Source organism: Crocuta crocuta, unplaced genomic scaffold (genome assembly GCF_008692635.1).
Source record: "Crocuta crocuta isolate KB4526 unplaced genomic scaffold, BGI_CrCroc_1.0 scaffold99, whole genome shotgun sequence".
NCBI lineage: Eukaryota > Metazoa > Chordata > Mammalia > Carnivora > Hyaenidae > Crocuta > Crocuta crocuta.
Genome location: NW_027551560.1, coordinates 3,610,438 through 3,636,903, shown reverse-complemented (window position 1 = coordinate 3,636,903; position 26,466 = coordinate 3,610,438). Strand labels below are relative to the sequence as shown.

Genomic DNA, 26,466 nt, shown 5'->3' with positions numbered 1-26,466 from the left:
CCTTCTCAGATCGTTGCAATAGCTTGATCTTATTTTTCTGTAAAATCCTTCAGGGCTGTGATAATAGAACTTCCCCTAGCTAAGATTTTGAAGGTTGGTTAGTGTCTGACCGGAGATAAATATCTATAGAAGTACTGTATGATTGTAGTGATACAGATTGTAGTTTACTGTGGTTTCCCAACTTTTTTGATTATTCTCATGATTAAAAAAACACAACACTTAAAACTAATTCAGTGTTGTCTGGCAGTTATCTCAATATAAAAACAGTTTTTAGCACTGCCCTGCCCGTTACTTAGAGGTTAGGTGCATGTGCTGTTATTATGGTCTTGTATCTCAAGGCCTGGTGTGCAGTTAGGGCCGGATTCATGCTTCTGCAGTGGAGGTAAAGCCCTGTTCCAAATACTCCTTGAATTTTGAGTATTTTTTGGTCTGTTTCTTGTCAGGTCCCATTCTGTCATCATTGGTTTTGCTTTGTGACGTGGCTCCTGCTGAGTGACTAGGGATAGGAGCCTGCACCTTCCCAGGGGTGGGCTTGTGTTTGCTCGTGTTTATTGCAGTAATGTTAATTTGTGCTTTCTCCATGAATCTGAAAGCTTCAGAGCCTCTTTAAGATTTGGTTTAGTTACAGTTTGTCAGTCCACCTCGCTGTGCCTGGTGCTTCAGCAAGGTGTTCCAAGGTGCTCCTCAGGCATCTCAGAGAATGGTGACTTTGACCTTCAACATAGGGGTTTAGGATGCAGATTTAGTTTCTACTTCTATTAGCACCAGTTAGTATTTTATGGTGGTTTAATTAGGATACATATAATATATATTTACAGGTTATTTTTATGTAATTGTTATGTTACTGAAACATAGTTGCTCTCATGTTTTGGATAAAAATAAAATATAACTTCTAAGATTTTCTTCCCCAGCCCTGTGGAACATCTGCTGTACCCTCTGGGATGCACAGGCCCTGCTGGTAGACTCAATTTCTATAGCCTGACAACCATAGACCAGGCATATGTGAATGGGAGTGGTTGTGTCCGCATAAAACTTTATTTGTGAGCACCCACATTTTAATTGCCTGTGCTTTTCATGTGTCATGAAATTTTATTCTTTTAATTTTTTTCCACCATTAAAAACTGTGAAAACTAGGCTTACGGGCGGCATACAGAAACAGGTGGCTGGCGGGATTCAGCCTTTGGGCTACAGTTTGCCAACTCTGAAACTGGAGGAAAAATTTGGGAGTTCCTGCCAAGATATAGTCTTGGCATCCATGTAGGAGGCAGCCTTTCTTCAGAAAATTCCAAGTGCTGGAAAAAACAATGGATTTACGTTCCTCTCATTCATTTCACTTATCCATCTCACTCTGATTATTTCCACTATGTAATGTTATATATGCTCATTAACTTTTAAAGTATTTTTTAAAAGTTTTTTTTTTGATGTGTAATTGACATGTGATATTATGCTAGTTTCAAGGTGTACAACGTAATGGTATATAGTATTTGTACCTATTGCAAAATGATCACCACAATACGTTTGTCACCACAGTTACAGAACTGTTTTCCTTGTGGTGAGAATTTTTAAGATGTACTCTTAGCAACTCTCAAATATGCAGTACAGTGTCATTAACTGTAGTCACTATGATGAAGTCTTTTCTTCATAAACTGTCAGCTTCTAGAATTGGGGAAAACATGTTTATAATTGGGGGTTGAGGAAGTGAGAGGAGGAGATTCTGTGTCCTTCCATGGTGAGTTTTTAGGGCAATTTAAGGAGAATGCAATGGACCTGGTCATTCAGTCCTAATGGTTTAGAGCAGCAGTTGACAAACTTCTCTGAGGGGCCGGATAGTAAGTCTTTCACCAGTTTAGTCCTCATAGTAACCCAGTAAGTAGATCTGGATCAGCTCTTCAACTCTGCCTTGTAGCCACAAACCCACTGTGGGCAATAAAAGGAACAGGTGTGGTTGTGTTTACAAAGCAGGCCTAGGGGGGCCTGAGGGCACTGTGTGCTGACCCCTGGCTTAGAGACTTCCTGGGGGGCATCTTAGACTGTTTTGTTTTGTTTTTTGTTTAATTTTTTTTTTTATGTTCTATTTATTTCTGAGAGAGAGAAACAGTGTGAGCAGGAGAGGATCAGAGAGAGAGGGAGGCACAGGATCCGAAACAGCCTCCAGGCTCTGAGCTAGCCGTCAGCACGGAACCCAATGTGGGGTTCGAACCCATGAACCATGAGATCATGACCTGAGCTGAAGTCGGATGCCCAGCCTGCTGAGCCACCCAGGCACCCCCATCTTAGACTGTTTTTAAACCCTCAAGAAAAGGTTGGTGACTGACAACTTGCTTCACCTGCACCGCGCTGGGGCACTCTCAGGTCTGTTTGCTCACTGTGGGGACATCTGCACTTCCTGCTGAACACCTCCTACGTGGCTGTCCAGGATCGTGTGAGGCCATTTCCTTTGAGAAGGAGTAAAGGTGGGGCTCTCACACTGTTTCGAGAAGCTATCTTCTGCATCAGTGATGTTGCTCTAACAGTTTATTCTGAATTGATTGCTCTCACGTACAGCTTTTGCCTAGAGGATTAAAATCCCCTATGTGGAGGGCCGTCTGACTTGCTTGGTCAGTAGAGCAGATGACTCTTGATCTTGGGGTTGTCAGTTCGAGTCCCACGTTGGGTGTAGAGCTTGCTTAAAAAGGTCTTTAAAAAAACACAACCCAGTGTAGAAATACGGAAGTGAAGAAAAAAAAGTATTCAGGTGCTTCTTCTTTTCTTTAAAAAAGTAACTGGTGGTTTTTGTCTAATGTGAACATTTTTGTTTTCTAAGTAAATAATAATTCTAACCAGTAGGTTGAATTTTTTTTATTATTTATTTATTTATATTTAAATATTTTTAAAAATTTATTTCTAGGAGTGAGAGAGAGAGACAGCGTGAGCAGGGGAGGGTCAGAGAGAGAGGGAGACACAGACTCTGAAATAGGCTCCAGGCTCTGAGCTGGCAGTCAGCACAGAGCCCGACGCGGGGCTCGAACCCACGAACCGCGAGATCATGACCTAAGCGAAAGTCGGACGCTTAACCGACTAAGCCACCCAGGCGCCCCGGTTGAACTTTTTTTTAAAGTTTATTTATTTTGAGGGGGAGAGTGTATGAGTGAGGAAGTGCAGGGGCATCAAGGCAGGGGCAGGGAGAGAAAGGGAGAGACAGAAGCCCAGGCAGGCTGTATGCTGTCAGCCCAGAGCCTGATGTATGACTCCATCCATGAACTTTGAGGTCATGACCTAAGCCAAAATCAAGAGCCACTTAGCTGACTGAGCCCCCAGGGGGCCCCCCACTAGGTTGAATTTTAAAAATTAAGCCAGGTTTGGGGGGCACCTGGGTGGCTCAGTTGGTTGAGCATACGGCCCAGGTCATGGTCACTCAGTTTGTGGGTACAGGCCTGACATCAGACTCAGAGCCTGCTTCAGACCCTCTGTCCCCTGCCCCCGCCCCCTTCATGCACGCACATGCATGCGTGCTCTCTCTCTCTCAAAAATAAATAAACACTAAAAAAATAAAATTAAGCCAATAGATAGAATTTGTAGTATTTTCATGACTTCTCCAATTTACCAAGAGACTTTCAATGCAGAAACACACCACTTTCTTTTTCTGCAGGAAGCCTGGGGTTTCACAGAGCTCGGGTGATTTAGGTTAATCATTTTTCAGTATGTCAGATGCTTCTAATCCAATATGAGACAAAACATTCCAGAGCTTCAGTTACAACCAATATTAATATACCTGAGGCTGTGTGTCTCCTACCTGTACTGTCACCCCCTAGGTCCGCAGCACTTTCAAGGTAAAGGAAGGAGAGTGTTTGAGGTACCTGCCATCTGTACTCTGTGGCTCTGAGTTACCGTCTCTGTTGTTCAGGCTTTGGCATTTCCAGTCTGTAAGTGCCCTTCTATTTTCAGCAGTCCTGGAAGGCAGCGCTGAAGCACCTTACAGGCCAGAAGTTCAGGGCTAGTCTTCCTTCCCCATCTCACCCTCTTACCTGGGTGGTCCTGTGTCCACTGGGAGCTCAGGGCTTTCCTAACTGTGCCTTCCGGGGGGCTGCACACCTTCCTGGCCAGCCACTCACTGGGTCCTAGTGAGGGGCTTCCTCGAACCTCTTTCATAACGTGGTCCTGGTCTGGGATGCTCACAGCTGCGGCGGCGGCCGGCAGTCAGCACCTGGTGATGGTGGTTGCTGGGCTTTGGTCGACAGCAGAGTCAACAGGATGAACACATAAGAGTGGTTCCTGTAAAGCAGCATAGTGGTGGAAGGAAGACACTCGTCACCTTTTCGCTATCAAATGAGGAGACTAGCTGTAGAAGTGGCTTCTTAATCCTCTTTTCATACCTAATAATAACAGTAATAATAATAATAATAGTCAGCATTTATTGAGCAGGTACTATGTGCCACATGTGGTTCTAAGCCCTTCTCATATCTTAACTCGTGTAACCCTTACAGTAACCTTGTGAGGAGGACCATGGTGCCCAGATAGGTCCTGTGGCTCTTGAGAGGTGGAACCAGGGTCCCACACTGGCCAGCAGGTTCCAGAGTCCATTCTGTTAACACTGCCCTGAGCTGCTTGCTTGCTGCTAGCCCAGCACCTGTCTCTTCGTGGTTGCTCAGAACATTTTTAATTAACTGGCTCAAGAAAGGAGAATATTGAATGATCATCAGAACACTTCCTTTGAAGTGAGAATTGAGTCTATATCGTTTGCAGACTTGTGGTCTACCCATCCATTGACTTCTATCTACTGGGATAACAAAACCATACAAGGACCCCATCTAGAAATATAGTCTTAGGGAATTAAGGATATGATAGAGATAGGCTTTAGAAGCCTGAGGTAAAAACAGATTTTTAGTAAAGGTTGATGACAAAACTGACCAGCCATTACAACCCCCCCCAAAAAAAACCAAAAAAAACCCCCAACCTGTATTTTTTTACCTCTTACATCAAAAGGGAATTCCAAGTGGATGAAAAATTTAAATAAATATACGATATCATAGGTATGTTGAGTGGAGATGAGGTAAATGTATTTCTAAACTTAGAGTAGAAAATGTCTAAGTATAAACAAAATCCAGATACAATAAAAGACTGACATGATTAGATTAGTTTAAAACCACCACCCAGAACCAAAAACGAAGGGCAAAAAATTTCAAAGAGAAAGAGAACAAATGAAAAATTGAGGAAAAAAAAAAGGTAATCCCATGAAAGAAGATTTAACAAAGAGCTCTTATAACTCAGTAAGATGAGCACCAAAGTTTAAATATGGGCAGAAAATATGAAAAGACATTTTACCAAAATGAACATTCGAATGACCAATAAATGAAAAGATGCTCATTTATGCTTTTAACTAAAGAAATGTATTTTTTTTTAAATGTTTTATTTATTTCTAGGAGAGAGAGAGAGAGAGAGCGCGCGAGCAGGGGAGGGTCAGAGAGAGAGGGAGTCTCAGACTGAAACATATTTATGTCTGAGAGAGAGCGACAGCGTGAACAGGGGAGGGTCAGAGAGAGAGGGAGTCACAGACTCTGAAATAGGCTCCAGGCTCTGAGCTGGCAGTCAGCACAGAGCCCGACGCGGGGCTCGAACCCACGGACCGCGAGATGACCTGAGCTGAAGTCAGACTCCCAACCCACTAAGCCATCCATGCACCCCAGGAAATATATTTTTTTAAACTATTTATTTTGAGAAAACAAGCGAGCCAGGATGGGGAGGTGGGAGGAGCAGAGAGAGAGGAGAGAGAATCCCAAGAAGGCTCTGCACTGTCAGCACAGAACCCTGCATGGGGCTTGATCCCACAAACTGTGAGATAAACTGAACTGAAATCAAGAGTCGGATGCTTAACTGACTAAGCCATCCAGGCACCCCAAGAAATGTATTCTTAAGTAGACTCCATGCCCAACTTGGGGTTTGAACTCACAGCCTTGAGATTAAAAGTTGCATCCTATACCCACTGAGCCAACCAGGTGCCCCAGGAAATGTATTTTAAAATATCATTACTGATATGATTGCCGAAGGTTAAAAAGTTTTATTTTGTGTGTTATTGTGTGACAGAACAGACATTTCTCATACTAGTGGGAGAGTAAATTATTGGAACTGCTTTGAAAGCCAATATAATGAGATCTATCAAACATTTTTTTAGAGAATTTGGATTTATGAGAGAGTTGCAAAAACAGTACAGAAGGTTCCCAGTCGCCTTAATTAATTGTTGTGTCTCTGACAGTTTGTCAGTCTTTTCCTTGTTTTTCATCATTTTGACACTTCAAAGAGTGCTGGTCAGGTGTTTCATAGAAGGTCCCTCAGTTTAAGTTCCCCTGAACTTTTCTCCTAGTGCATTGTATTAGGTGGTATATGATGTCAGTGTGGCTCAGTAATGCCATTTACCTTGATGACCTGGCTAAAGTGATGTCTGACAGGAGTCTCCACTATGTGCCCTTTGTAGTTTGCTAAATGTTTGGGAGGCAATAAGATCTATAAAATTTTTTTAATGTTTATTTATTTTTGAGAGAGCGAGAGCATGCATGTGCACAGGCAAGCAGGGGAGGGGCCCGAAAAGGGCTCTGTGATGTGGGGCTCAAACTCACAAACCATGAGATCATAACCTAAACTGAAGCCAGATGCTTAACCAAATGAGCCACCTGGGTGCCCCGAGGTTTATCAGTTTTAAATGCCTATGACCCAGCAGTACCACTTACTGAAATTTGCCTACACCTGTCTGTGATTTAGTTCATCACTTGCAAAATGAGGGTGACCAGTGGCCCCCTCAGAGCTGATGGGAGGATTCAGTGAGTGCTATATTTGAAACACTTGATCAGTGCCTTACACCCAGTAAGCTCCTTGCTGGTTCACCCTCCCTTCCCAGAGCCCCTGGAAGCCAGCTGTGTTTGGAATTCAGAATTCAGAGGATAATAAGATGTGCTTATATATTACATGACAGCCCCAGCAGGATCTGCAGCAGCACCCCAATATCAGACACTAATCCCTCTGCAGCAAAACATATGAATATTCACATGAAGGGAGAAAGATAAAGACTGTAAGTAGTTTCAGGCGAAACTTCTGATCAGACCTTGATCTGAGTTCAGGTCAGGTTTTATTGCTGGTTAAGTTTTTAAAAGTCCCTTTGGGTTTTTAGAGCATTTTGGATTTCAGGATTGTGGATAGGGACGGCACACCTGGATAGGAGTTTGCAGACACAGACCTGGATGTGAAAGGGTGTTCGTGGCAGCATGCTTAGAAATAAGCCTAGAAAATCCTGAATGGTCCTCTGCAGGAGACTGGTTAAATAAGTCGTGGCACAGTAGTGCCCCATTCAGACCTTTTAAAAGAAAAGGGCACACCATCATATGCCACTAGGAAAAGTACGATAAAGGTGTATTACTAAGTGATTGACGACATTTACAGAACAGTGTGAATGATCTTGTTTGCATTTAAAAATCTGTATGTCATTGCTCGTTTATACATTAAGAAACATTTAGAATGACCTCTGGAAGAGTGGCTGTGTATTAGAATTCCCCTGAGAAGATTGAAAAATACCAATACCTGGGCCCTTCTCTGAAGCCATTGAATTGGAGGGGCGACTGGGTGGCTCAGTCAGTTAAGCATCAGACTTTGGCTCAGATCATGAACTCACAGTTTGTGAGGTCGAGCCCCGCTTTGTCAATACAGAGCCTGCTTTGGATCCTCTGTCTCTCTGTCTGCCTCATTCACTCTCCAAAATATTAAAAAAGCCTTTAAAGCCGCTGAGTTGGGAGTGGAGGAGTGGAGCCCGTGCTTGGGCCCCAGGTGGTGGTGGTGTCCTGTGAGGGTTGACAGCACCTTGAATACGAGGGGTGCTGATATCAGGTGGGAAGAGGGAGACCTTCCAATTTCACACTTTACTGTGTGTTTTTCTCCCCAGTTGCACTTGTAGTTTTATATTTATTTTTTTAAAGTTTAAAACGTGTAGAAAAAGACTTGTGATTGAAATCAGATATAAGGCAGTGGAAACACGTTATTGGCAGACAACGAAGAATTTTCCAGAAGTTCAGGATTTCTGAGCATTACTCTCCTTTAATATGCACAGTGCTTGCTGATTGCAGCTGATAATCGATTTTTTACAAAGTTCTTTTCTGCTTTCATCCTGAGAGACCAGAAGCTGGTGAGGAAGGCCCCGGCAGAGGCTGAGGTCAGTTCTGAGCTTCAGCATTCTGGTGGTGCTTTATTTCGGGTGAGTTGCGAGGGTGCGCATTTATCTCCATTGAAACTCCCACACTAGTAATAATTTTTCAGAAGGAAGAGGTCTCCTGGCGACACACTTCGATAGAAATACTTTAGGGCGTGAGCCGGCCCCATCAGCTCCTCTCTGTGCTTACTCACGTGAACTTAACCTGGAGGTTGAGTCCCGCGTGGTCTTTCCTTCCCCCCTTCTCCTTCCTCCCTCCTGCCTCCCTTGTGGCCCACACCTGGCTTAAAAACGTCCCTATTCTCAGAAATACGTTTATTGTGCGTGCCGCCCTCCCTCTGATAAGGTCCTGTTTTATCTGGCTCACCAAAGCCATCTGGAAAGGTCGGCTTTCCTTGTGTTTTATGCCCAGTGCTGGTATCTAGGCGGACCTGGTCTTGGGCTGGAGCCCAGGAACAAAGCTGCTGGCTCCCTTCCTGTAAGCTGTGTCTGGGTCTCTCTGGAGAAGGGGAGTCCTGCTGTGTGTTTCTCCTGCTAAGTGGAGAGAGAAGCAGGCATTCAGAGCAAGTCTGGGCCAGCGCCTCCTGCTGGCAGCGCCCTGCAGGGGTGAGGGGCGGGGTGGGGGTGGGGGTCCACCGCTGTTGGGACTTACTCGGCAGGCATCCACAGTGCCAGGCTCTTTCCTGGCTTTGCTCGACAAATGCTTTAATTGGGTGTTATTAGTAATTCTGTCCAGCGTGAAAAACCCTCTCTTATTAAGACTCCAATCAAAAAGGCCTCTTTGGAGAATAATGAGAAATGGATTGTTCCCGCCTAAAGTGGCATGGAAGCATTTAATATTTGCTACTGCTGTTTACAGAGATGATTAATTCCCAGCCTGTACTGGAGAGGCAGGTACTACACTTATCCCCATTTTACGGAGAAGGAAACTGAGGTGCACAAGAAATTATTATGTGCCCGTGGTCTCGAGCCAGCAGATGATGGGTGTTCAAGATGATGCACCCTCCCATGGACCTGTCCTGGGGAGCCTGGCCCACCAACGGGGGGGTCCGGTGGAGGGACGCACACCAGTGTGGGCTGGGGGGGGCGCTGTCCACGTGGTCTTCTCCTTGGATGGCTTCTCGTCTTAAAGGCAAAAACGCCTTCCCGTTGGCTGTGACAGTGGCCGTGGCCTGCTTTGGGTACAGCACTGCTGGTGTGGCGGCTTATTTGCTTGTTTTCTTTGACAGATTCTCACCCAGCCTTTGAGATGATGGGACTGGGAAACGGGCGCAGGAGCATGAAGTCGCCGCCCCTGGTGCTGGCCGCCCTGGTGGCCTGCATCATCGTCCTGGGCTTCAACTACTGGATTGCCAGCTCCCGCAGTGTGGATCTCCAGGTGTCCGCTGGTTTGTTCGCATGGGTGTCCGAATGTATTGAAAGTTGCCAAGTGGTAGGGTCTTAGGGCTTTGCCATTTACCACCCCCCGAAGCATTATGCTCAGTGGTTTGTGCCCTCGGTACCCTGAGTTTGGGCCTCCACATATCCACACCCCCAGCCTGGGGCTGGACTCCGCCCACCAGCTGTGCCCTGGGGTGAGGGAGGACCTCTTTGTGATTTAGGATTGCTGCCCCTCTCTGCTTTTAGTCAAGCCACTGGGGCTGTTCTGGGAAGGCCACTTACTTGATTATACTGACCACAGCTTGTCCAGTTCCGCAGTCCACCCTGGGTCTCAGCAGTGTTGGGAATGTACCTGCATCATGGGTGTGAGAAATGTGTGTGTAGAGCTACCACTTGTTACTGGCAGCTTAAGGATACGAATTTTAGCTTTCCTTTTTTATTGTTGGCTATCGCAGGTCAGGCAGGTGTTAAGCAATGACAGAGACTCTTGTTGACCAGACTCTGACTCCCGTTCCTCACTAGGCCTCCATCTTGGCCTCCCCACACCCTTTCTGTCTTCAGCTGGCCCACCCCACTTAGCGAAGAATCCTGCTAAGTCGTCCCTACCTCCTGATATCTGATCAGGCACCTGCTCCCTCTTCCTTGAAGTCTGAGCCCTTGGCCTCCTGTTAGCAAGAAACCCTCCTGCCCTTCATGTTTTCCTCTTAATACTTTCCAGTCACTGACCCCTCACTCTGTTGGCTCTAAACCCATAGCTGTGTTAGATGTGTTCACAGTAGAGCAGTCTCTCCCCTACTGTATAGACATGACTCCTGTTGGCAGGAGTCCTGAAGCAAGTTTTCCTTGCCATGTTAACTGGTGTGAGAATACTTGTTAACAGTGCTTTACATACATTTGTACACAAACTCTAAGTTTGGGACTTCATTCTCCCCATTTCCTGGGTGGGCAGACCGAGGCACAGAGAGGTAAAGTACAAGAGCAGTTCGGATTCCAACCCAGTCTTTCCACTGCTGGTGTGGGGGCTTTCCAGTGGCAGAGCTTGGGCTCTTAGCCATGAAACCCCATCCCATCTGAGCATCCTCACTCCTGCCTACCCTTGAGGGGGGTGCTTTCATCTGATCTTCCACTGGAGCTGTTCTCTCTCAATAGATGTGGGCCTGGTGTCCAGTGTTGAGGCACTGAATTTGTCTTCAGAGGTTTTGTCTGCCAAAGAGTTAAGTGCTCTGTCAGCAAGGGAGGGAAACAGAACTAAATATTTGAGCACCTAGTAAAGCATGTGGCACTTTATGTACTTCCCTCATTCCAGCCTCCTGGGGCCCCTAGGAGGGGTGTGGTGGTACTTTCTTGGAGGTTAGTGGCCATGAGGAAGCCCAGAGGAGTGAATCCCTCTACTTAATAACACTGTTTCTCTAGAAACCCCTGTCATAGTCCTGCACGCTTCACTTCCAGTATTGTTCTTAACAGACAGAACCCCTTAAAGCCCATTTTTGGGAGGAAGTGGTTTATTCTAGGAAGAGAATTTGCAGACATTCCATGTGGGCTTTGCAGAACCTCCAGAGAAGGTGTGTGGCACCAGGCATTGGCACAGTTAGGAAGCGGGGGTGTCCGACTGGGAAGGGGACCCGGGAGGGAAGGTCCAGCAGGGTTGCCCGAGGGGCCCTGCACCACCTGCGTGCCGCCGGCTCTGGGCCCTGGTGCCGGCATCAGGGAGGGAGAAGGCCCTCAGGGTCCACGCGGGGTTCTCCCTCACAAGCCCGTGGTGTCCCTGTAGACGCGGATCCTGGAGCTGGAGGGCAGGGTCCGCAGGGCGGCCGCCGAGAGAGGCGCGGTGGAGCTGAAGAAGAACGAGTTCCAGGGGGAGCTGGAGAAGCAGCGGGAGCAGCTGGACCGGATCCAGTCCAGCCACGACTCGCAGCTGGAGAGCGTCAACAAGATATACCAGGATGAAAAGGCAAGGCCCGCTTTGGTTCCCCCTCGCTTCTCCAGGTACCAGTTGAGACACCATCGAATTGCTCTCCATGGGAGAATGAGCGACCACGTGGGGATTTCTGTGATGATGTGGAATGGGCCTCTTGATCGTTTTGTGACATATTAACTTTTTTCTGTGCTGTACATGGTGTCTCTGCCTTATTTGTTTTAGGCGTGGAGGTTTGTGTCTCTTCATTCCCTTCCCCAGTTTTACCCACCCCCCACCTTCTATCCCTCTGGAAACCACCAGATTGTTCTCTGTCTATGAGTCTTTATTTTTAGGTTCCATAGGTAAGTGAAATCATAAAGCATATTTATCTTTCTCTTGATTTATTTCATTTGGCACAATAGCCTCTAGGTCCACCTGTATTGTTACAAATGTCAAGATTTCATTCTTTCTTTATGAATGGGTAATATTCCATTGTATATCTGTACCACGTCATCTCTGTGCCTTCATCTATCCACGGACACTGGGGTTGCTTTCATACCTCAGCTATTGTGAATAAATGCTACAGTGAACATAGAGTATCTTTTCAAATCAATATTTGTATTCAGGTCAATACCCAGAAGTGGAATCGCTGGATCACATGGTATTTCTGGTTTGATTTTTTGAGGAGCCTCCATATTGCTTTCCACAGCAGCTGTGCCAGTTTATATTCCCACCAGTAGTGTGGGAAGGTTCTTCTTTGTCCACATCCTCGCCAGCACTTGTTGTTTCTTGTCTCTTTGATTTTAGCCGCTGACAGGTGTGAGGGGATATCTCATTGCGGTTTTGGTTTAGAGAAATGCTCTTTTCACATACGACATTCACAAATGTGTATTTCTTCTCTGGAAATTTTTCCATTTTCAGTGTTGTAGTAAAGTGCTTCCTCATTTTTCTTAACTTTTCTTATAGGTGGGTGGCACTATTTATGCTCCTTAAATCCCCTGGAACTGATTAGGATAGGACCTAGACATCCCTCACAGTGTGGACACAGAACCCCTTAAGGCGGATTTCGGGGAGAACGAGTTCATTCTCCAGCAATAGAGTGTGCAGAAACTCCTCATGGGCTTTACTGATGTGCAGAGAAGGTCTAGGCCCTCAGGCCTCTGGTGGGTCAGGAAGGAAGTGTGTGGTGGGAACTGGGGAGTGTTGGGCCGGAAGGGGACCCGGGAGGGACCAGAGGACTGGGCTGAGATGGGCTCCTTGTCCGACCAGGGTCAGGTGGGAGGGACTGTCCGGCCCGTTGAGTGCTTCCTCAGCACCCAGCGGGGTCTAGAAGCAGTTGTTCCTGTGTGCAGGGAGTGAGGAAAGATAAGGGGGACATTTCATCTGTCTGCCTGCGTGAGCACTTCTGTGTGTACGTCTGTGTGTCATTATCTGAGTCTTGAACTCTCCTCCTTAGGAAGATTGGTCTTATACTCTGAGCCTCTGGCCTTTCTATGTTTTTATTTTTGAAGTTTTTCTTTCTGAAATGGTAGCAATGGAAGGTAGGATGGGTGTGTGTCTGTGTGTGGTGTTTGGTTGTTGCTCTTAAGTATCCTTGTTTTCATTTATTCATTTTTAATGTTTATTCATTTTTTTTTGAGAGAGGGGGAGAGAGACAGACTGAGTGAGTGGGCGAGGGGCTGAGAGAGAGGGAGACAGAATCCAAAGCAGCTCTAGGCTTTGAGCTATCGGCACAGAGCCTGATGTAGGGCTCGAACCCACAAACTGTGAGATCATGACTTGAGCTGAAGCCTGATGCTTCAATGACTGAACCAACCAGGTACCCCCCACCCCAGCACCTTTTTAATGTAAATATCTTTGTTTTCTTAACTCCGTCAGTCTACCAAGTGCTTTTGAAATTTTACTGGCCTGTGAAATCCAAAATTCTGGGAGTGATAATCTCACTGTGTTCAGTCTCCTCCAAACATCTGAGTATTTCTGTTTGTTGCATGAAAGTGTGGGTCCATGTTTGGGTGGGGAGAAGGAAAAGAGGTCGCAGGTTAATTTCTGCTTGTGGGCATTCTGCTTGAGTGTGTGCACACACTAATTTGGCTCCAGACCTCTGTAAAATGGGCTGCAAACAACTAGGCTTCCTGTATAGGGTGGGCACACTCCTCAAAGAAGGTGCTGCATAAAACCATTTGTTACAGAGATTTCTAGATAATGCAGTCAGTGAAGCATCATCCCACAGGTGAGTCCTCAAGATAGAAATGCTGGTTCATTTCAGTCACAAACTTGGAATTGTTTGAAATATGATTGAGCTCTGGAGTTCCTGGAAAGCTCTTCCAATATAGGAAGAAATGAGAGGGAACATCTTCCGGCCGGAAACCAAGTGACTCTTTCACCTTGGTTCTTTTTTTTTTTTCTTAAATGTTTAATAATTTTTGAGAGAGCGCAAGCAAGGGAGGGGAAGAGAGAGAGAGAGACAGAGACAGAGGATCTGTACTGATAGCAGAGAGCCTGGTGCAGGGCTTGAACCCATGAACCACGAGATCATGACCTGAGCCAAAGTTGAATGCTTAACCTACCGAGCCACCCAGGTGCCCCTCACCTTAGTTCTCAATACTTCAGTTTTACGGCTTCTTTTTAAAAGGGGGCATAATGCAAGGTCTTAGCTGTCCTGCCCCACACCCAATTCAAGAATTGTTTGGGGATTCAAGGTGGGGGGAGGCTCTTGTATTTGCAATAAACAACTTAATGGTAGGGGCACCTGGGTGGCTCAGTCGGTTAAGAGTCCAACTTCAGCTCAGGTCATGATCTCACGGTTCGTGAGTTCAAGCCCCACGTCGGACTCTGTGCTGACAGCTCAGACCCTGGAGTCTGTTTCAGATCCTGTGTATCTCTCTCTGCTCCTCCCCCACTCATGCTCTGTCTCTGTCTCAAAAATAAATAAAACAAACAAAAAAATTTTTTTAACAACTTAATGGTAGATACTGAAAATTGAGGAGTCCCAGTAAAGAGGATGAAACAAACATGTGAAAAACAGCCAGCCAGCCTCTGGGGAAGAATAAGAGTCACTTTTCATTTGGAGTTTTTAACGTTTAGAATATATGATATAAAGTTTGTTTAATTTGGGGGGCGCGAGGGCTAGTTTCTTACTTCTAGGAGGATCTGAGCTATAGCTTGGTGTGGTGGTAAAAGGCATGGGGTGTTCAGTCAGGCAGACCTGGGTTCAGATCCTGTTTTCCTTAGCTCCATGATATCAGGCAAATCACTTATGTTCTCTAGGCCTGTTTTTTCAGCTCTGGAGTGAGAATAACAACAGAATCCCCGTTATAGTGTGACTGTGAGGATTCTGTGAGATAATATTTATGAAAGGCTTAACACAATGCTTGACATGGACTAGAAGCTCAAAACTGGGTAGCAAGTGTTATTACAACTAGTCCCAGTGATCGTAGTTAACAATAATAGCACAGAATTAGGGGTAGTAGTAAACCCCAGCATCAGTAGTGGTAATGCTGTTCTTTTTGGTAAGACTTTTCCCCCCAGATTGAAACCATGAAACAAAATTGCCCTGCCTTTAAGAAAGGATTAAAAATATGCTGGGGTGTACATGAGAACGGAGAGCAAACAAAGCAGCTGGGCCACAGGAAGAATGCAATAAGTGACAGTCACCACACCAGTGACGAGAGCTCACGTTCACAGAGTCTCTTCTTAGCCAGGCACCAGGGTAAGAATTCCACAGGGATTGTGCCCTGTATTTCTCTCAACGGCCTCATGAGATTGTCACTCAGGCTTACAGAATTCACAGCCACCCCCCAGGATGAGGCCTAGACCCTGGACCGCCCACAGGTGGGCCGCCCTTGGCTCTGTGAAGACACAGGGCCATGGGCGGGGGCGGGGGGGGTGCGGCCCTCCAGAGCTCCCCATTACCTAAATAACATGGGGGCATGGTGGGGCTGCAGGAAACAAGTCTGGCCCTATTCCACAGTTGTTGAAATAGGTGATGGGACCCTGTATGTATCTCTTGTGCTTCAAAAGACCGTGGTATTCCTGCTAGCTCTCCTTTGGCCCTCATTCCAAATTTTCCAGCAAAAATACCTGATGCTTTCAAATATGGCCAGGAAGTTCTCAGAGAAGTAGGGCTGGTCTGTCACCCCAGTATGTTATCTCTGTTTTTTTTTTTTTTTTAATTTTACGTTAGGAAGGTAGTACTTGTAGTTTGAATTGGAATGAGGCTCTTTCTCAGAATGATAGAGGGTCATCTGGTGGTCTAATAGATCCCCTGGTACATACAGCCGTTGACCAACTTAACTGTGGTTAGTAGCTCCGAGGAACTGAAGTTTGAATTTTATTTAGTTTTAACTACATTTAAATAGCCGAATATGGGACAACACAGGTGTGAATGATAGAGGCAGAACTCTGGTAATAAGGCTGGGTTCTGCTGCTGATTAGTAGTCCTGTTCTGTGGGAGAGCATTTGGGCCAAGGCTTGGTCTCCTTTGCTTCTCTGGTGTCTTTTCCCTCTCTCTGTTTGGTTCAGAATTGGACCTTGTGAGGGGCACCTGGGTGGCTCAATTGGTTAAGCGTCTGACTCCAGCTCAGGTTATGATCTCATGGTTACAGGTTTGAGCCCTGTGTTGGGCTCTGTGCTGACAGCTTGGAGCCTGGAGCCTGCTTCAGATTTTGTGTATCCCCTTTTCTCTGCCCCTCCCCTGCTCACGCTCTTTCTCTCTCTCTCAAAAATAAAATAAACATTAAAAAAAAAAAGGAATTGGGCCTTGGGAGGTGAGGTCACCTTGTGATCGGGCGACTAGTCTCCCTATGAATGCGCCTGTCACTCACTAGTATCGGTTATGGAGAATTATCAGTTGAGCTTATCAAGTTGGCACTTAGGAACAAACTTGTTACGGAAGTTGTTTTCAAGAAACCAGGCCTTGCCAGGTAGCATATCACAATCACTTGGGAGCTTATGCAGGCAAATAACAGGTTCTTAAAAACACACTGGGTCAAAGTCTCTGGATGTTGGGCCTCAGAGAAAATTGAAGTTTTTCAAAAGGTGGTGCACACACTGTGCATGTGCACAGTTGTTTCTAAGTGCTTGGTCCTTGTGATGCTGGTAGCTTATCTGGAGACCGATGATGGAGATGCTGGGCATTTTGCAGTATTGAATTTTTAAAAATAAAATTGCCTTATCAGGGTTTTTATTTTTATTTCTTTGACCCTTCCTCAATGAAATGATTTTAAGTAGAGGAAATTAGGTTACGGGCATTATGACTAAGAGATGCAATTGTTTTTCTTTTTTGTAAGTTTATTTATTTTGAGTGAGAGAGTGAGTGGGGGAGGGGCAGAGAGAGGGGAAGAGAGAGAGAATCCCAAGCTGGCTGTGTACTGGAGCACTGACAGCCCAACGCGGGGCTTGATGTCATGAGGTGTGAGATTGTGACCTGAGCCAAGATCAAGAGCCGTCTGAGCCACCCAGGCTCCCCAAGAGATACAGTTTTTTAAAAATGATTTAGCAGTGTTGTTATGATGTAATTGATGTGAATACTTTTTTTTGTAAGATATTTCTTACATCTTTAGCCATGTTTACTGGAATCCTGGAAATTTTTTAGGACGTGTGCCAAGTTGGAAACTTACTGCTCACTACTTTCCCCCAAGGTTGCCAGCTCCCCGAGGTGGGAGTATGGCTGTGTGTGCAGGGCCTCAGTACCAAGTCTGGCTTGCTCTGACACCCCTGCCCACATCACCCAGCATGGGTGGGCCAGTGTGAAACCTCACGTGAGCCCTGGATAGCTGTGCTGTGGTGCTGTACTAAGACATAGAACAGTTTTATTTTGAAAGCAAGGAATGCAGAGAAGTCAAAAGAATAATAAGCTCATACCTATGTGCTCCTCCGCCAGAAACTATTTAAAACAAAAAATACTGCAAAGTTAAGGTCTCCTGTATTCTCCCTCTCTGTTTTTTCCCTCTTCCTGCCCAAAAATAGTCACTATTACTAACTTTTTAAAAATATTGATTCCAGTATAGTTAACATACAGTATTGTGTTAGTTTCAGGTGTATAGCATAGAGATTCCCCACTTCCTTACATCGCCTGGTGGTCATCATGATGAGCTCTCTCATTAGTCCCTGATCGCCTGTTTGACCCATTCACCCCACTATTAAGAATTTCAGTGGTTATAAGTTTGTTACATGTATCAGTTGGCCAGAGCATTGACTGGTCAGATTCTGTCTTGATAATTTGAATTAATCCTACTGACTTTTTTTTAATGTTTATTTATTTATTTTGAGAGTGGGGGAGAGCATGAGCAGGGGAGGGACAGAGAGAGAGAGAGAGAAGGAGAGAGAATCCCAAGCAGGCTCCACTCTTAGCACAGAGCCCTACGTGGGGCTCGATCTCACAAACCATGAGATCATGACCTGAACCAAAATCAAGAGTCAGACACTTAACTGAGCTACCTAGGCACCCTTCTGTACTGATTTTTTAACATTTGAACCAAAGCTTCTGATTTTTAAAAAAAAAAATTTAATGTTTATTTTTGAGAGAGAGAGAGAGACAGAACATGAGCTGGGGAGGAGCAGAGAGAGGGAGACACAGATCCAAAGCAGGTTCCAGACTTTGAGCTGTCAGCACAGAGCCTGATGTGGGGCTCAAACTTACAGACCGAAAGATCATGACCTGAGCCGAAGTTGGATGCTCAAACCAGCTGAGCCACCCACGTGCCCTGATTTTTTTTGATGGTAAACACTTCACATGAGACTTCAGCTGTTCCTTGAAGATGGACCTGTTTTCATTTCCCTTCTTTTCTGCTTCCCAGTCTGTTGCAGAAATAGGTATAGTTAAGATGATTTGACTACATGAATGCAATTATGCATGTTAATGTTTCCTTCTATAACTTCTGGTATAGTTGCTTCATGAGTTGTCAATATGAGAAAGGGATATCAGTTTTTGAAACAAACAAAAACATGATTGTGTAAGTCAGCCTTAACAAAAATGTCTTTTAAATTATCAAGGGATTCCTTGGTGGCTCAGTCAGTTGAGTGTCTGACTTGAGTTTGGCTTAGGTCAGGGTCTCAAAGTTCATGGGATTGAGCTCTGTGTCAGGCTGTGCAATGACAGTGCGGAGCGTGCTTGGGATTCTCTCTCGCCTTCTCTCTCTGCCCGTCCTCCTCATGTGTGCACGCGCGCTCTCTCAAAATAAGTAAATAAACTTTAAATGACAGAAATACTGTTATTCTGACAGTTTTGAAAATAAAAAAAAATCCCCTGTACTTCCATCACTCAGAGATAACCACTGAGAAACCTCCCTGCAACACTCTTTTTAAAACATGCAGGTTTACATCTAAACTTTTAAAAATCATTGTTATATTCAAGTTTTTGTAAATGTAAGTATGCTATGAAAATAAGTAGGGGTGGGGGTTGAAATGAGAAACACATTTGAACATGTTTGGTTTTTGCACATCATTAAAAACCCAGAAACTCTTGGCTTATTATACCTTATGCACTTAGCGGCTGAGAATATTCTTCCTAAATGAGAATATTCTTCCTAAATGTTTGCTGAAGGGAATTTTGTAGACTCCCTTCATATCTAATTGGTATAGGCGATTGTATTTTGAATATGAAGATATCCATGTCATTCAGGTAAATGGGATTATGTAGACTTGTGTTGTTCTGGTAACCTATTGTTGCATCAGAAATCACCGCAAAACAGATTTAAAACCTTGGTGGCATTTATTTTGCTCGTTTGGGAGGGCTCTGTAGAAAATTGTCTCTGTTACGCATTTCTCTGTGTGGGTGGGTGAAGAATCGCCTGAAGGTTCCCTCCCTCCTATGTCTGGTGTTCAGTGACACAAGACCTCGGTGGGGTCAAGACCGTAGCGCTTACTTTTCCCACATGGCTGTGAGGCTTCCTTGAAGCAAGGGGCCTGAGTTCCCAGGGTGCCATCCTGACAGGGAGGGAGGGCTTGGGCCAGAGGAGGTTGTCACCTTTTGTATTCGTTTCCGGGGGCTGCTGCATAGCAAGTTCACCCAAGCCGATTCCTTTCCTGGTTCCAGAGGCTGGGAGCTCCACTTCAAGGTGTTAGCAGGGCTGTGATCCCTCCTTACCCGTTTCTGGCCCCTGCTGTGTGCTGGCCCCAGTCTCTGCCTCCATCCTCACCTGGCCATCTTCCCTCTGGTCTCTCTAACTTTGCTTCTTGAGTCCTGCTAACTCGGGGAACCATCCTTATGACTTCATTTTACCTTGATTATATCGGCATAGACCCTGTTTCTAAATGTTATTCTCAGATTCTGGGTAAACATGAATTTTGGGGGTACACTGTCCAACCCACTATAGCAGCCTTGTATTGGTTGCTTCAGAAGTCAGCAGGGTCACTGCCTTGGCATTCCCAGGAGCATGTCACTAAGGCTAGCCCAAATTGAAAAGGGTGGGAGCCTTCACTCTTCTCTTGCACTGTGGGAACAGTATCAAGGCCTTGGGGTCACGTTTTTCCGCCACCACGTGTTTGGTGAAATACTTTTGTTTTTTATGGGTGAATATATTTTTATATATCAAACAGCTTGGTTTTTTTAAAACATTTATTTATTTATTTTGAGAGAGAGAGGGAGAGGGAGAATCCCAAGCAGGCTTTTTGCTGTCAGTGTAGAGCCTGCTGCATGCCATGAACTCATGAACTGTGAGATTGACCTGAGCTGAAATCAAGAGTTGATGCTTAACCAGCTGAGCCACCTAAGCGCCCTTCAAACAGGTTAATGTGTTTTTGTTTTAATGTTTATTTACTTTTGAGAGAGATACATAGAGAGAGACAGAGTGTGAGCGGGGGAGGGGCAGAGAGACGGAGATATAGAATCCGAAGCAGGCTCCAGGCTTCAAGCTGTCAGCACAAAGCTCCATGTGGGGCTCAGACACACGAACCTTGAGATCGTGATCTGAGCTGAAGTCGGACACTTAACCGACTGAGCCACCCAGGTTCCCCTCACACAGGTTATTTAAAAAGTCTAAGTAGAAACAGATCCTCAGATGTTAGTTTTTGCCAAAAGCTAATGGACATTCACTTACAAAGATCTGCTTCTCTCCTAAAGATGGCACAGAGTGGTTTAGCCCAGTCTTTTATTTTGTTGTCAGAAGGCTGATTGATGTCTTCCGGTCTGAGGACCTACCAGGATCTCCGGTGCCCTACCCCCACCCCAACTAGTTGCTGCCCCACAGCCATGAGGTGGCCCTAAAGGCACATGAGGGGCAGATTACACTTAGTCTCCGAACTGCTTGGAGGAGTCTCACAGAACCCGAATTACTCAGTGGCATTGGGCCAGGGGAAGTGGGGCTTCCTGCTAGTGAGTCAGAAATAGTGTCCTTTTCCATAGTTGTGTTTGTGACATCCTTGCTGCGCTGTTCTTGCAGCCATTTTGACTTTTTACTTATTTGTCAAAATACGCAAATTAACACTGCTGCGTCAGGAAGAACATCAGCTGAATAATATTTCACTTGTAGTGGAAGTAGGTTCCTGCATCATTCCTGAGGGGAAACAGCTGACCTGGAAAACAGCAAGAGTGCTAAGTGAGGTCCTGAGGAGGGGATGCGGGCAACCTGTTAACTGTCACGTGTCCAGAAAGAGAAAAGCTTACAGAGGTGGCTGGGAAGCTGCAGGGACAGCTCGCCTCACCTTTGTCACCCACCTGTGTGACTCATGCATGCACTGAGGTGGCCTCAGTGAGCTTCCTCGGTGAGCTTTCAGTCCTCTCTTGCACAGTAAAGCGGTCAGGGGAAGGCTCTAGAAAGCGTTATTTGAGAGTGTGTGTGGTCTGAAAATACCCTGCCTTTCAGAGGGCTTTGCTATTGTAAGGGATTGGTTAGTAGGAGTTTCTGTGATCTGTGGGGCAGTGAAAGCTGGGTGGGCCACAGTGGTTTGGCTTGTGGGTTCCTGTGCAGTTTTTGAACTTGGGGCTGGGGCCATTCCTCTCCACTGTAACTGAGTTTGTTTCTAAAAGTGACTTTCTAAAGAGGAAGTGACTACCGCTAAGAAGTCTGGTCATTTGTCCTGCTTCCGGTTTTTCAGAGTGCTTTCGCACACAGGCGCACCCTTCATTGCTGGAGGTGCCCATCCTTAGCTCACAGGTGTGGACCGGGCCCGGAGAGGTCATGCGCTGGCTCCCAGACCTGCAGAGTGGCCTGTGGGGCTGGGCTCTTGTTTCTGGGGCTTTCCATCACCTGGGCTTCACCCTGCTAAACTTTCTTAGAGCATTCAGTGTTCCAGTTTTTTCTCTCTGGGGTGGCTTTTCTTGTGCCCCTGAGAGCATGGTGATTTTCTTTCAGAGGGATAGTTTTCTTGGGGGACCAGAGTGGACTTGGACAGATAAAAATAGTTTCTTTGATTTTTATACCCTTTCGTCGCTGTGATTGATGGAAGAGTCAAGTGTTCTAGAACAGCTTTCCTGTTTCCCATGTCAGCCTTCTGTCTGTCCATTCAGTATTTACTCTGCCAGGCGCTGGGCATGTGCCCACTGGTGGAGTAGGCTGTGTATGTTGTCTGCCCATTGAGTGAAGGGAACAGATGAGTAAGTGGGTCTGTCAGGGCCCAGTTGCAGACAGAGAAACCATTCTAACTATTTTAAGCAGAGAGAGTTTAGTGCAGGGAAGTAGGTGCCTACAGAAGAGAGGGAACGGTCTGGAGGAGCATCTCATCCTGGGGGGGCCTCTTGGATGGCTGGACCATGAGGCTGCCACTGCAGCCTTAGCTCAGAGCCGGGGGCACCCCGCTTCTTGCTCCGTTCTGTACCTACAGCCCTGTAACTGCGCAGCATTTCAGTGTCAAGTGAATGCCTCCCATTGGAATCTAAATCCCATGGGGAATGAGTCTGGGAGGTGTACTTTCGTGTTAGAGCCTTTGCTATTCAGGAAGGCACAGTACAAGTTAGTTGTGTGCCACAGACACGGAGAAGCCAGTCTGCCACGTCCTCTGGACAGGCAAGGCAGGATGACCCTGTTCTGTACTGCATGAGCCGGGGAAGAGTCCCCTCCTGTCTTCACCTGGAGTGCCTGTGTCTCTCCCAGGGTGTGGGGAGGTGGGAGCAGCCCCTGGTGGCTGACCATGGGGGTGGGCAGCGTTGGGCAGATAGAGCAGAGACACCCCTTTAAGAGGGATCTTTTAACCACTCAAGAGCTTGGACTTGAGTTTGAGGATGGGAGCCATCACATGGGTTGAGCCGTTGGTAGAACAAAGCAGCCGGCTCTCTGGAGGTTTGAAAGGCAGGCCTGGGGCCTGGGGGGCCCGCTTGGACCAGGGAGCAGGGCAGGGAGGAGGCAGAATGGAGGTGAGCAGCAGGGAGAGGCGTCCACAGGCCCTGAGACAGTTGGGCTGTGGAAAGGCCTGTGTAGCAGCAGCAGGAACACTGGGAAAGGGAGTCCATCGGAATTCTGTCTCCCTGGAAAAAGGGTCTGTTCGGACTGTAAATTCTCTGGTTTGCTGGCTAGATGCAGCCTTCAGACAGCTTCATAATTAAACTCGAGTAATTTATCTCCCATGCTAGAAAAGTGTGTGTTAGGAGAAACCACAGAATATGTGACCCTCCCACGGACTCCCTTTTCTGCACTGTCCCTGGATTGCAGGGGCGTCCCCTCCCTCCTGCCCCCGAGGGAAGGGACCTGGGATTGATTCCAGCAGAAGGCGCAGTGCGGACTTGCCAGGGAGGGGGACGGCGGTGAGCAGGTGCGTTTTCAGTGCATCGCTCTCCTGTGTCTGCGGAGGTGCCGGCTCCGGACTTGGCTTCTTCCCAGAAGGAGCATCTCCATCCTCCTTATGGTGCCAGGTGTTGGGGGGTGGCTGGCTTTTGTCTGGCTGGAGACGCAGCATCTCTAGACCCTATGTTTGCCTCTGAACTTCTTGACCCTGCACTGCAGGACACGCGTTTGCTATGAAATACATACAGGACACCTGACCTACCTGTCTCTCCATGGATTTTCTCTTTGGCCTGACAAGTGGGGCTCTGGGATTATTTGTGCTTAGGAACAGCGTGTGGGTTCTGTGACCCCATTTACATCCTTTTTTTCCTTTCTCTCTAGTCCCCCAGTATCTGTTTGCACCTCTTTGCAAAAAGTCCGAATTTGCAAAGTCATGGCCTTATCCACAGGTGAGGGTGGAGAAGTTGTGCAGATTCCCATTTGGGAACAAAAGGACATGCCCGCAGGAGGGGCTCGGCCCACGGCTTCTGCGGCCCCTCATGCCAGCCCCGCAGGGCCAGTGGCGGGGTTTCTGTGGCTGGTTGAAGAACATCGCTGGTGCCGTCTGTGCTGCCACGGGTGTTTGTCTTCCTCTGAACACAGAGATGGAGATCTTCAGTCCCTACGCCCAACCCCCACCCCCGTGTGGGGTGCTCTCCTACCCAGGCCTGGCTTCCCAGCTGCTGTTGGGATGGGAAAGTGGGATGAGCTGAGGCGTAGGTATGAGGGGCAAGATGAATGGGAGCTGCTCCAGGGGGAAGGGACCCAGAGGGCAGCAGGCAGTTGCTGACAAATCCAGGGTTTGTGGACTTAGCCTTAGTCAATTGCTGGAGAAGCATCAAGGAACCTTCTGGACTTCCTGGGACAAGTCCTGTTCAGGTCCTCCTGGGAGTTCTTTTTGACCCTGACTACTGCAGTCCCTGTGTGGGTTTGACCTAAAAGGCAGTTGTGACAGATGCTGGGGGGGGGGCGGGGCAGTCTCCTCAGTCTGCACCCCCTCCTTCTCCCCTCCTCCCTCTCTCCAGCAATGTGCCCCTCCCTGGGGGTGGGCCACTGTCTGTCCAAAGCCCCTCCCCTTGCCGTCGTGCTTGTCACCACCCTGGAAAGTGGACCTTGCGCTGCAGAGCTGGGGCTACCTGGTGACCTGTCCGGTTGATCCCAGAGTCAGCCCAGCCAGCTGGGGGGTGGGGGTGTTGTGCTTCCTTCACGACAGAGGACAGACAGCCATTCTGTGTGTAGACAGCAGCTGTGCCCTGCATATAATGGGTATTTTCCCAGATGGGCGTGTTTCTCTTTACCAAGCTTCACCTGGAGTTTTGCTTAGTCTCCCCATGACCTTCTCCCACAACTCCCTGGCTTGAACCCANGTCATCCTCTGACCCCCGGAATGCGCACCCTCACCCCTGGTCTCGTGTCGCCCCTCGCCCACTCCTGCTCTCTGGCATCCACGCCCTTGCCCACTCATTCCCTGCCTCGTGCTCTTTCTGGGGGTTTGCTGTTGTTTTTTATTGTGCTGAAATGCACAGGAGATAAAACGACTATTTTAACCGTATTTAAATGCACAGTGCAGTGACATTAGTCACGCTCCCACTGCTGCGCACCCGTTGCACCACCCGCCTCCAGAGCGTTCTCATTGTCCCCAGTGGAGCTGTCCCCACTAAACATGAACTCCCATTCCCTCCCCCCTCCCCTGAGTCCTGGCAGTGGCGGTCGTACCTCCCGTGTGTGTCTGAGTCTGACTGCGCTTACACTTCTCACCTAAGTGGGATCGCATGGTGTTTGTCCCTTTGATGTTCCCTTTGATGTCTGATGTTCCTGTCTCAGTCTGTCCCCCTCTCCACGTGCATGCACGGACACTCACTCCTGTGCTCCTGCCACCTGCTGGACCTGGAATCAGGTCCGGCTGCAAGTTCCTGGACTTTCCTATACTTTTTGGGGTCCTGGCTCTAACTCCTGAGAGTAGGTCTTGCACGTGGTGCTTAGACCCAGCCTCTGTGAGGGCCTTCCCTGTGGGCTGGGACGCAGCTCTGCTCTGCTGCGTCACATGTCCCTGCGGCCCCTCCTTCTGATGTTTGCAGAAGGCCTGTCTGGGGAGCCAGGTAGCAGTGTGGATGGTCCACATTGGTGCCTCTGGCCTGGGGCTCGTGCTGGGTACCTGGTGCATACACCAGGAAGGCGTGCTCAGTTCTGGAATTCTTGTGGCCTCTTGGCCGGAAGGCGGCGTGCTTCCCACAGGCCTGTCCCCCTAGCATGTGGCCCACAGGGGCCGTGGGTGTGAGGTGGTCAGGGTGGCGGGCCGTACTTTGCTGGTGATATGAGTGGTGCTGGTATGAGAGTGTAATCTTAGCAGGGTACCATAAATAAGTAATTGGCGCTTCTCTGCCATTGGATTCACTCTCTCCCTGCCCTTGTTTCTTTCTTTTTAAAAAGTTTTTAATTATTTTTAAATTTTTATTCAAGAGATGGAGCAAGGGAGGGGCGGGGGGGGGAGAGAGAGAGAGAGAGAGAGAGAAAATGAATGAGAGAGAGAATCCCAAGCAGGCTCCATGCTCAACCCCAATGTGGGGCTCAAACCCAAGATCCTGGGGCCATGACCTGAGCCCAGATCAAGGGTCGGTAGCTCTACTGACTGAGCTACCCAGGCAACCCTCAAAGCAGATTATTTTAATAAGCCAAGTACAGATGGCAGAAGTCACCTTTTCTCATTTATTATGTGATCTGCATCACGCTTGCAGTGAGTGTTCCAAAAGTTAGGATTTTAAAGATAGTCATTCATGTCTTATGGAGCTTCTAGAGAGATAGCATTTATTGTCAAATTACTACTTTGAAAACTTACTATGAAATGTTGAGCTTATTTTTCTAGGAATCTAATGTAGAAATAATTTGATCACATCTACTCATTTCCCAGAATAGAATGGTTATGATTAACTTGTATGTGGGTGATTCATCTGGAGGTCTTCTGAGTTCAGTCTCCAGTTACATTCTGGTGGCACTTCCTGCCTCCTCGTCTGCTGCTGAGTGTCCCAGGGGACGGACGGACACACACACACACACACACACACCCCAAAATGGGAAAAACAGTTGGGTTGTTTGGAGTAGCATATGTAATTCATTTAAAAAATAATATTATCTAATGCAGGCTTTTTTTCTTTACATTGAATCTCCAAAAAGCTAGAAGCATTTTCATTGTTTCCCATAAATGATTTAAGGAGATTTTCAATAAATATAAAACTGCACATAAAATATCTTGATGATGTTTTATGATCCTTTGCTCATTTAGTTGGGCAGAGTCTGTTCTTTTCCATGCACAGTAAGCAGGCGGGGGA

General features: G+C 47.0%; 1 protein-coding gene across 4 annotated transcripts in view; it reads left to right on the top strand.

Annotated features, from left to right (window-relative positions):
• The first annotated feature begins 2,091 nt into the window (after positions 1–2,091).
• GOLM1 (golgi membrane protein 1) overlaps positions 2,092–26,466 on the top strand; it is a 49,942-nt gene continuing 25,567 nt past the window's right edge. Inside the window, exons 1-4 of one of the 4 annotated variants that reach the window (XM_077749562.1) lie at positions 2,092–2,302; positions 8,131–8,212; positions 9,397–9,545; positions 11,319–11,498. In XM_077749562.1, the coding sequence (XP_077605688.1) occupies positions 9,417–9,545; positions 11,319–11,498 (309 nt within the window). In that variant the 5' untranslated portion in view covers positions 2,092–2,302; positions 8,131–8,212; positions 9,397–9,416. Of the gene's footprint in view, positions 2,454–8,107; positions 8,213–9,396; positions 9,546–11,318; positions 11,499–26,466 lie in introns of those variants that run through there. The other 3 variants (XM_077749561.1, XM_077749564.1, XM_077749563.1) reach the window with 3 other exon arrangements.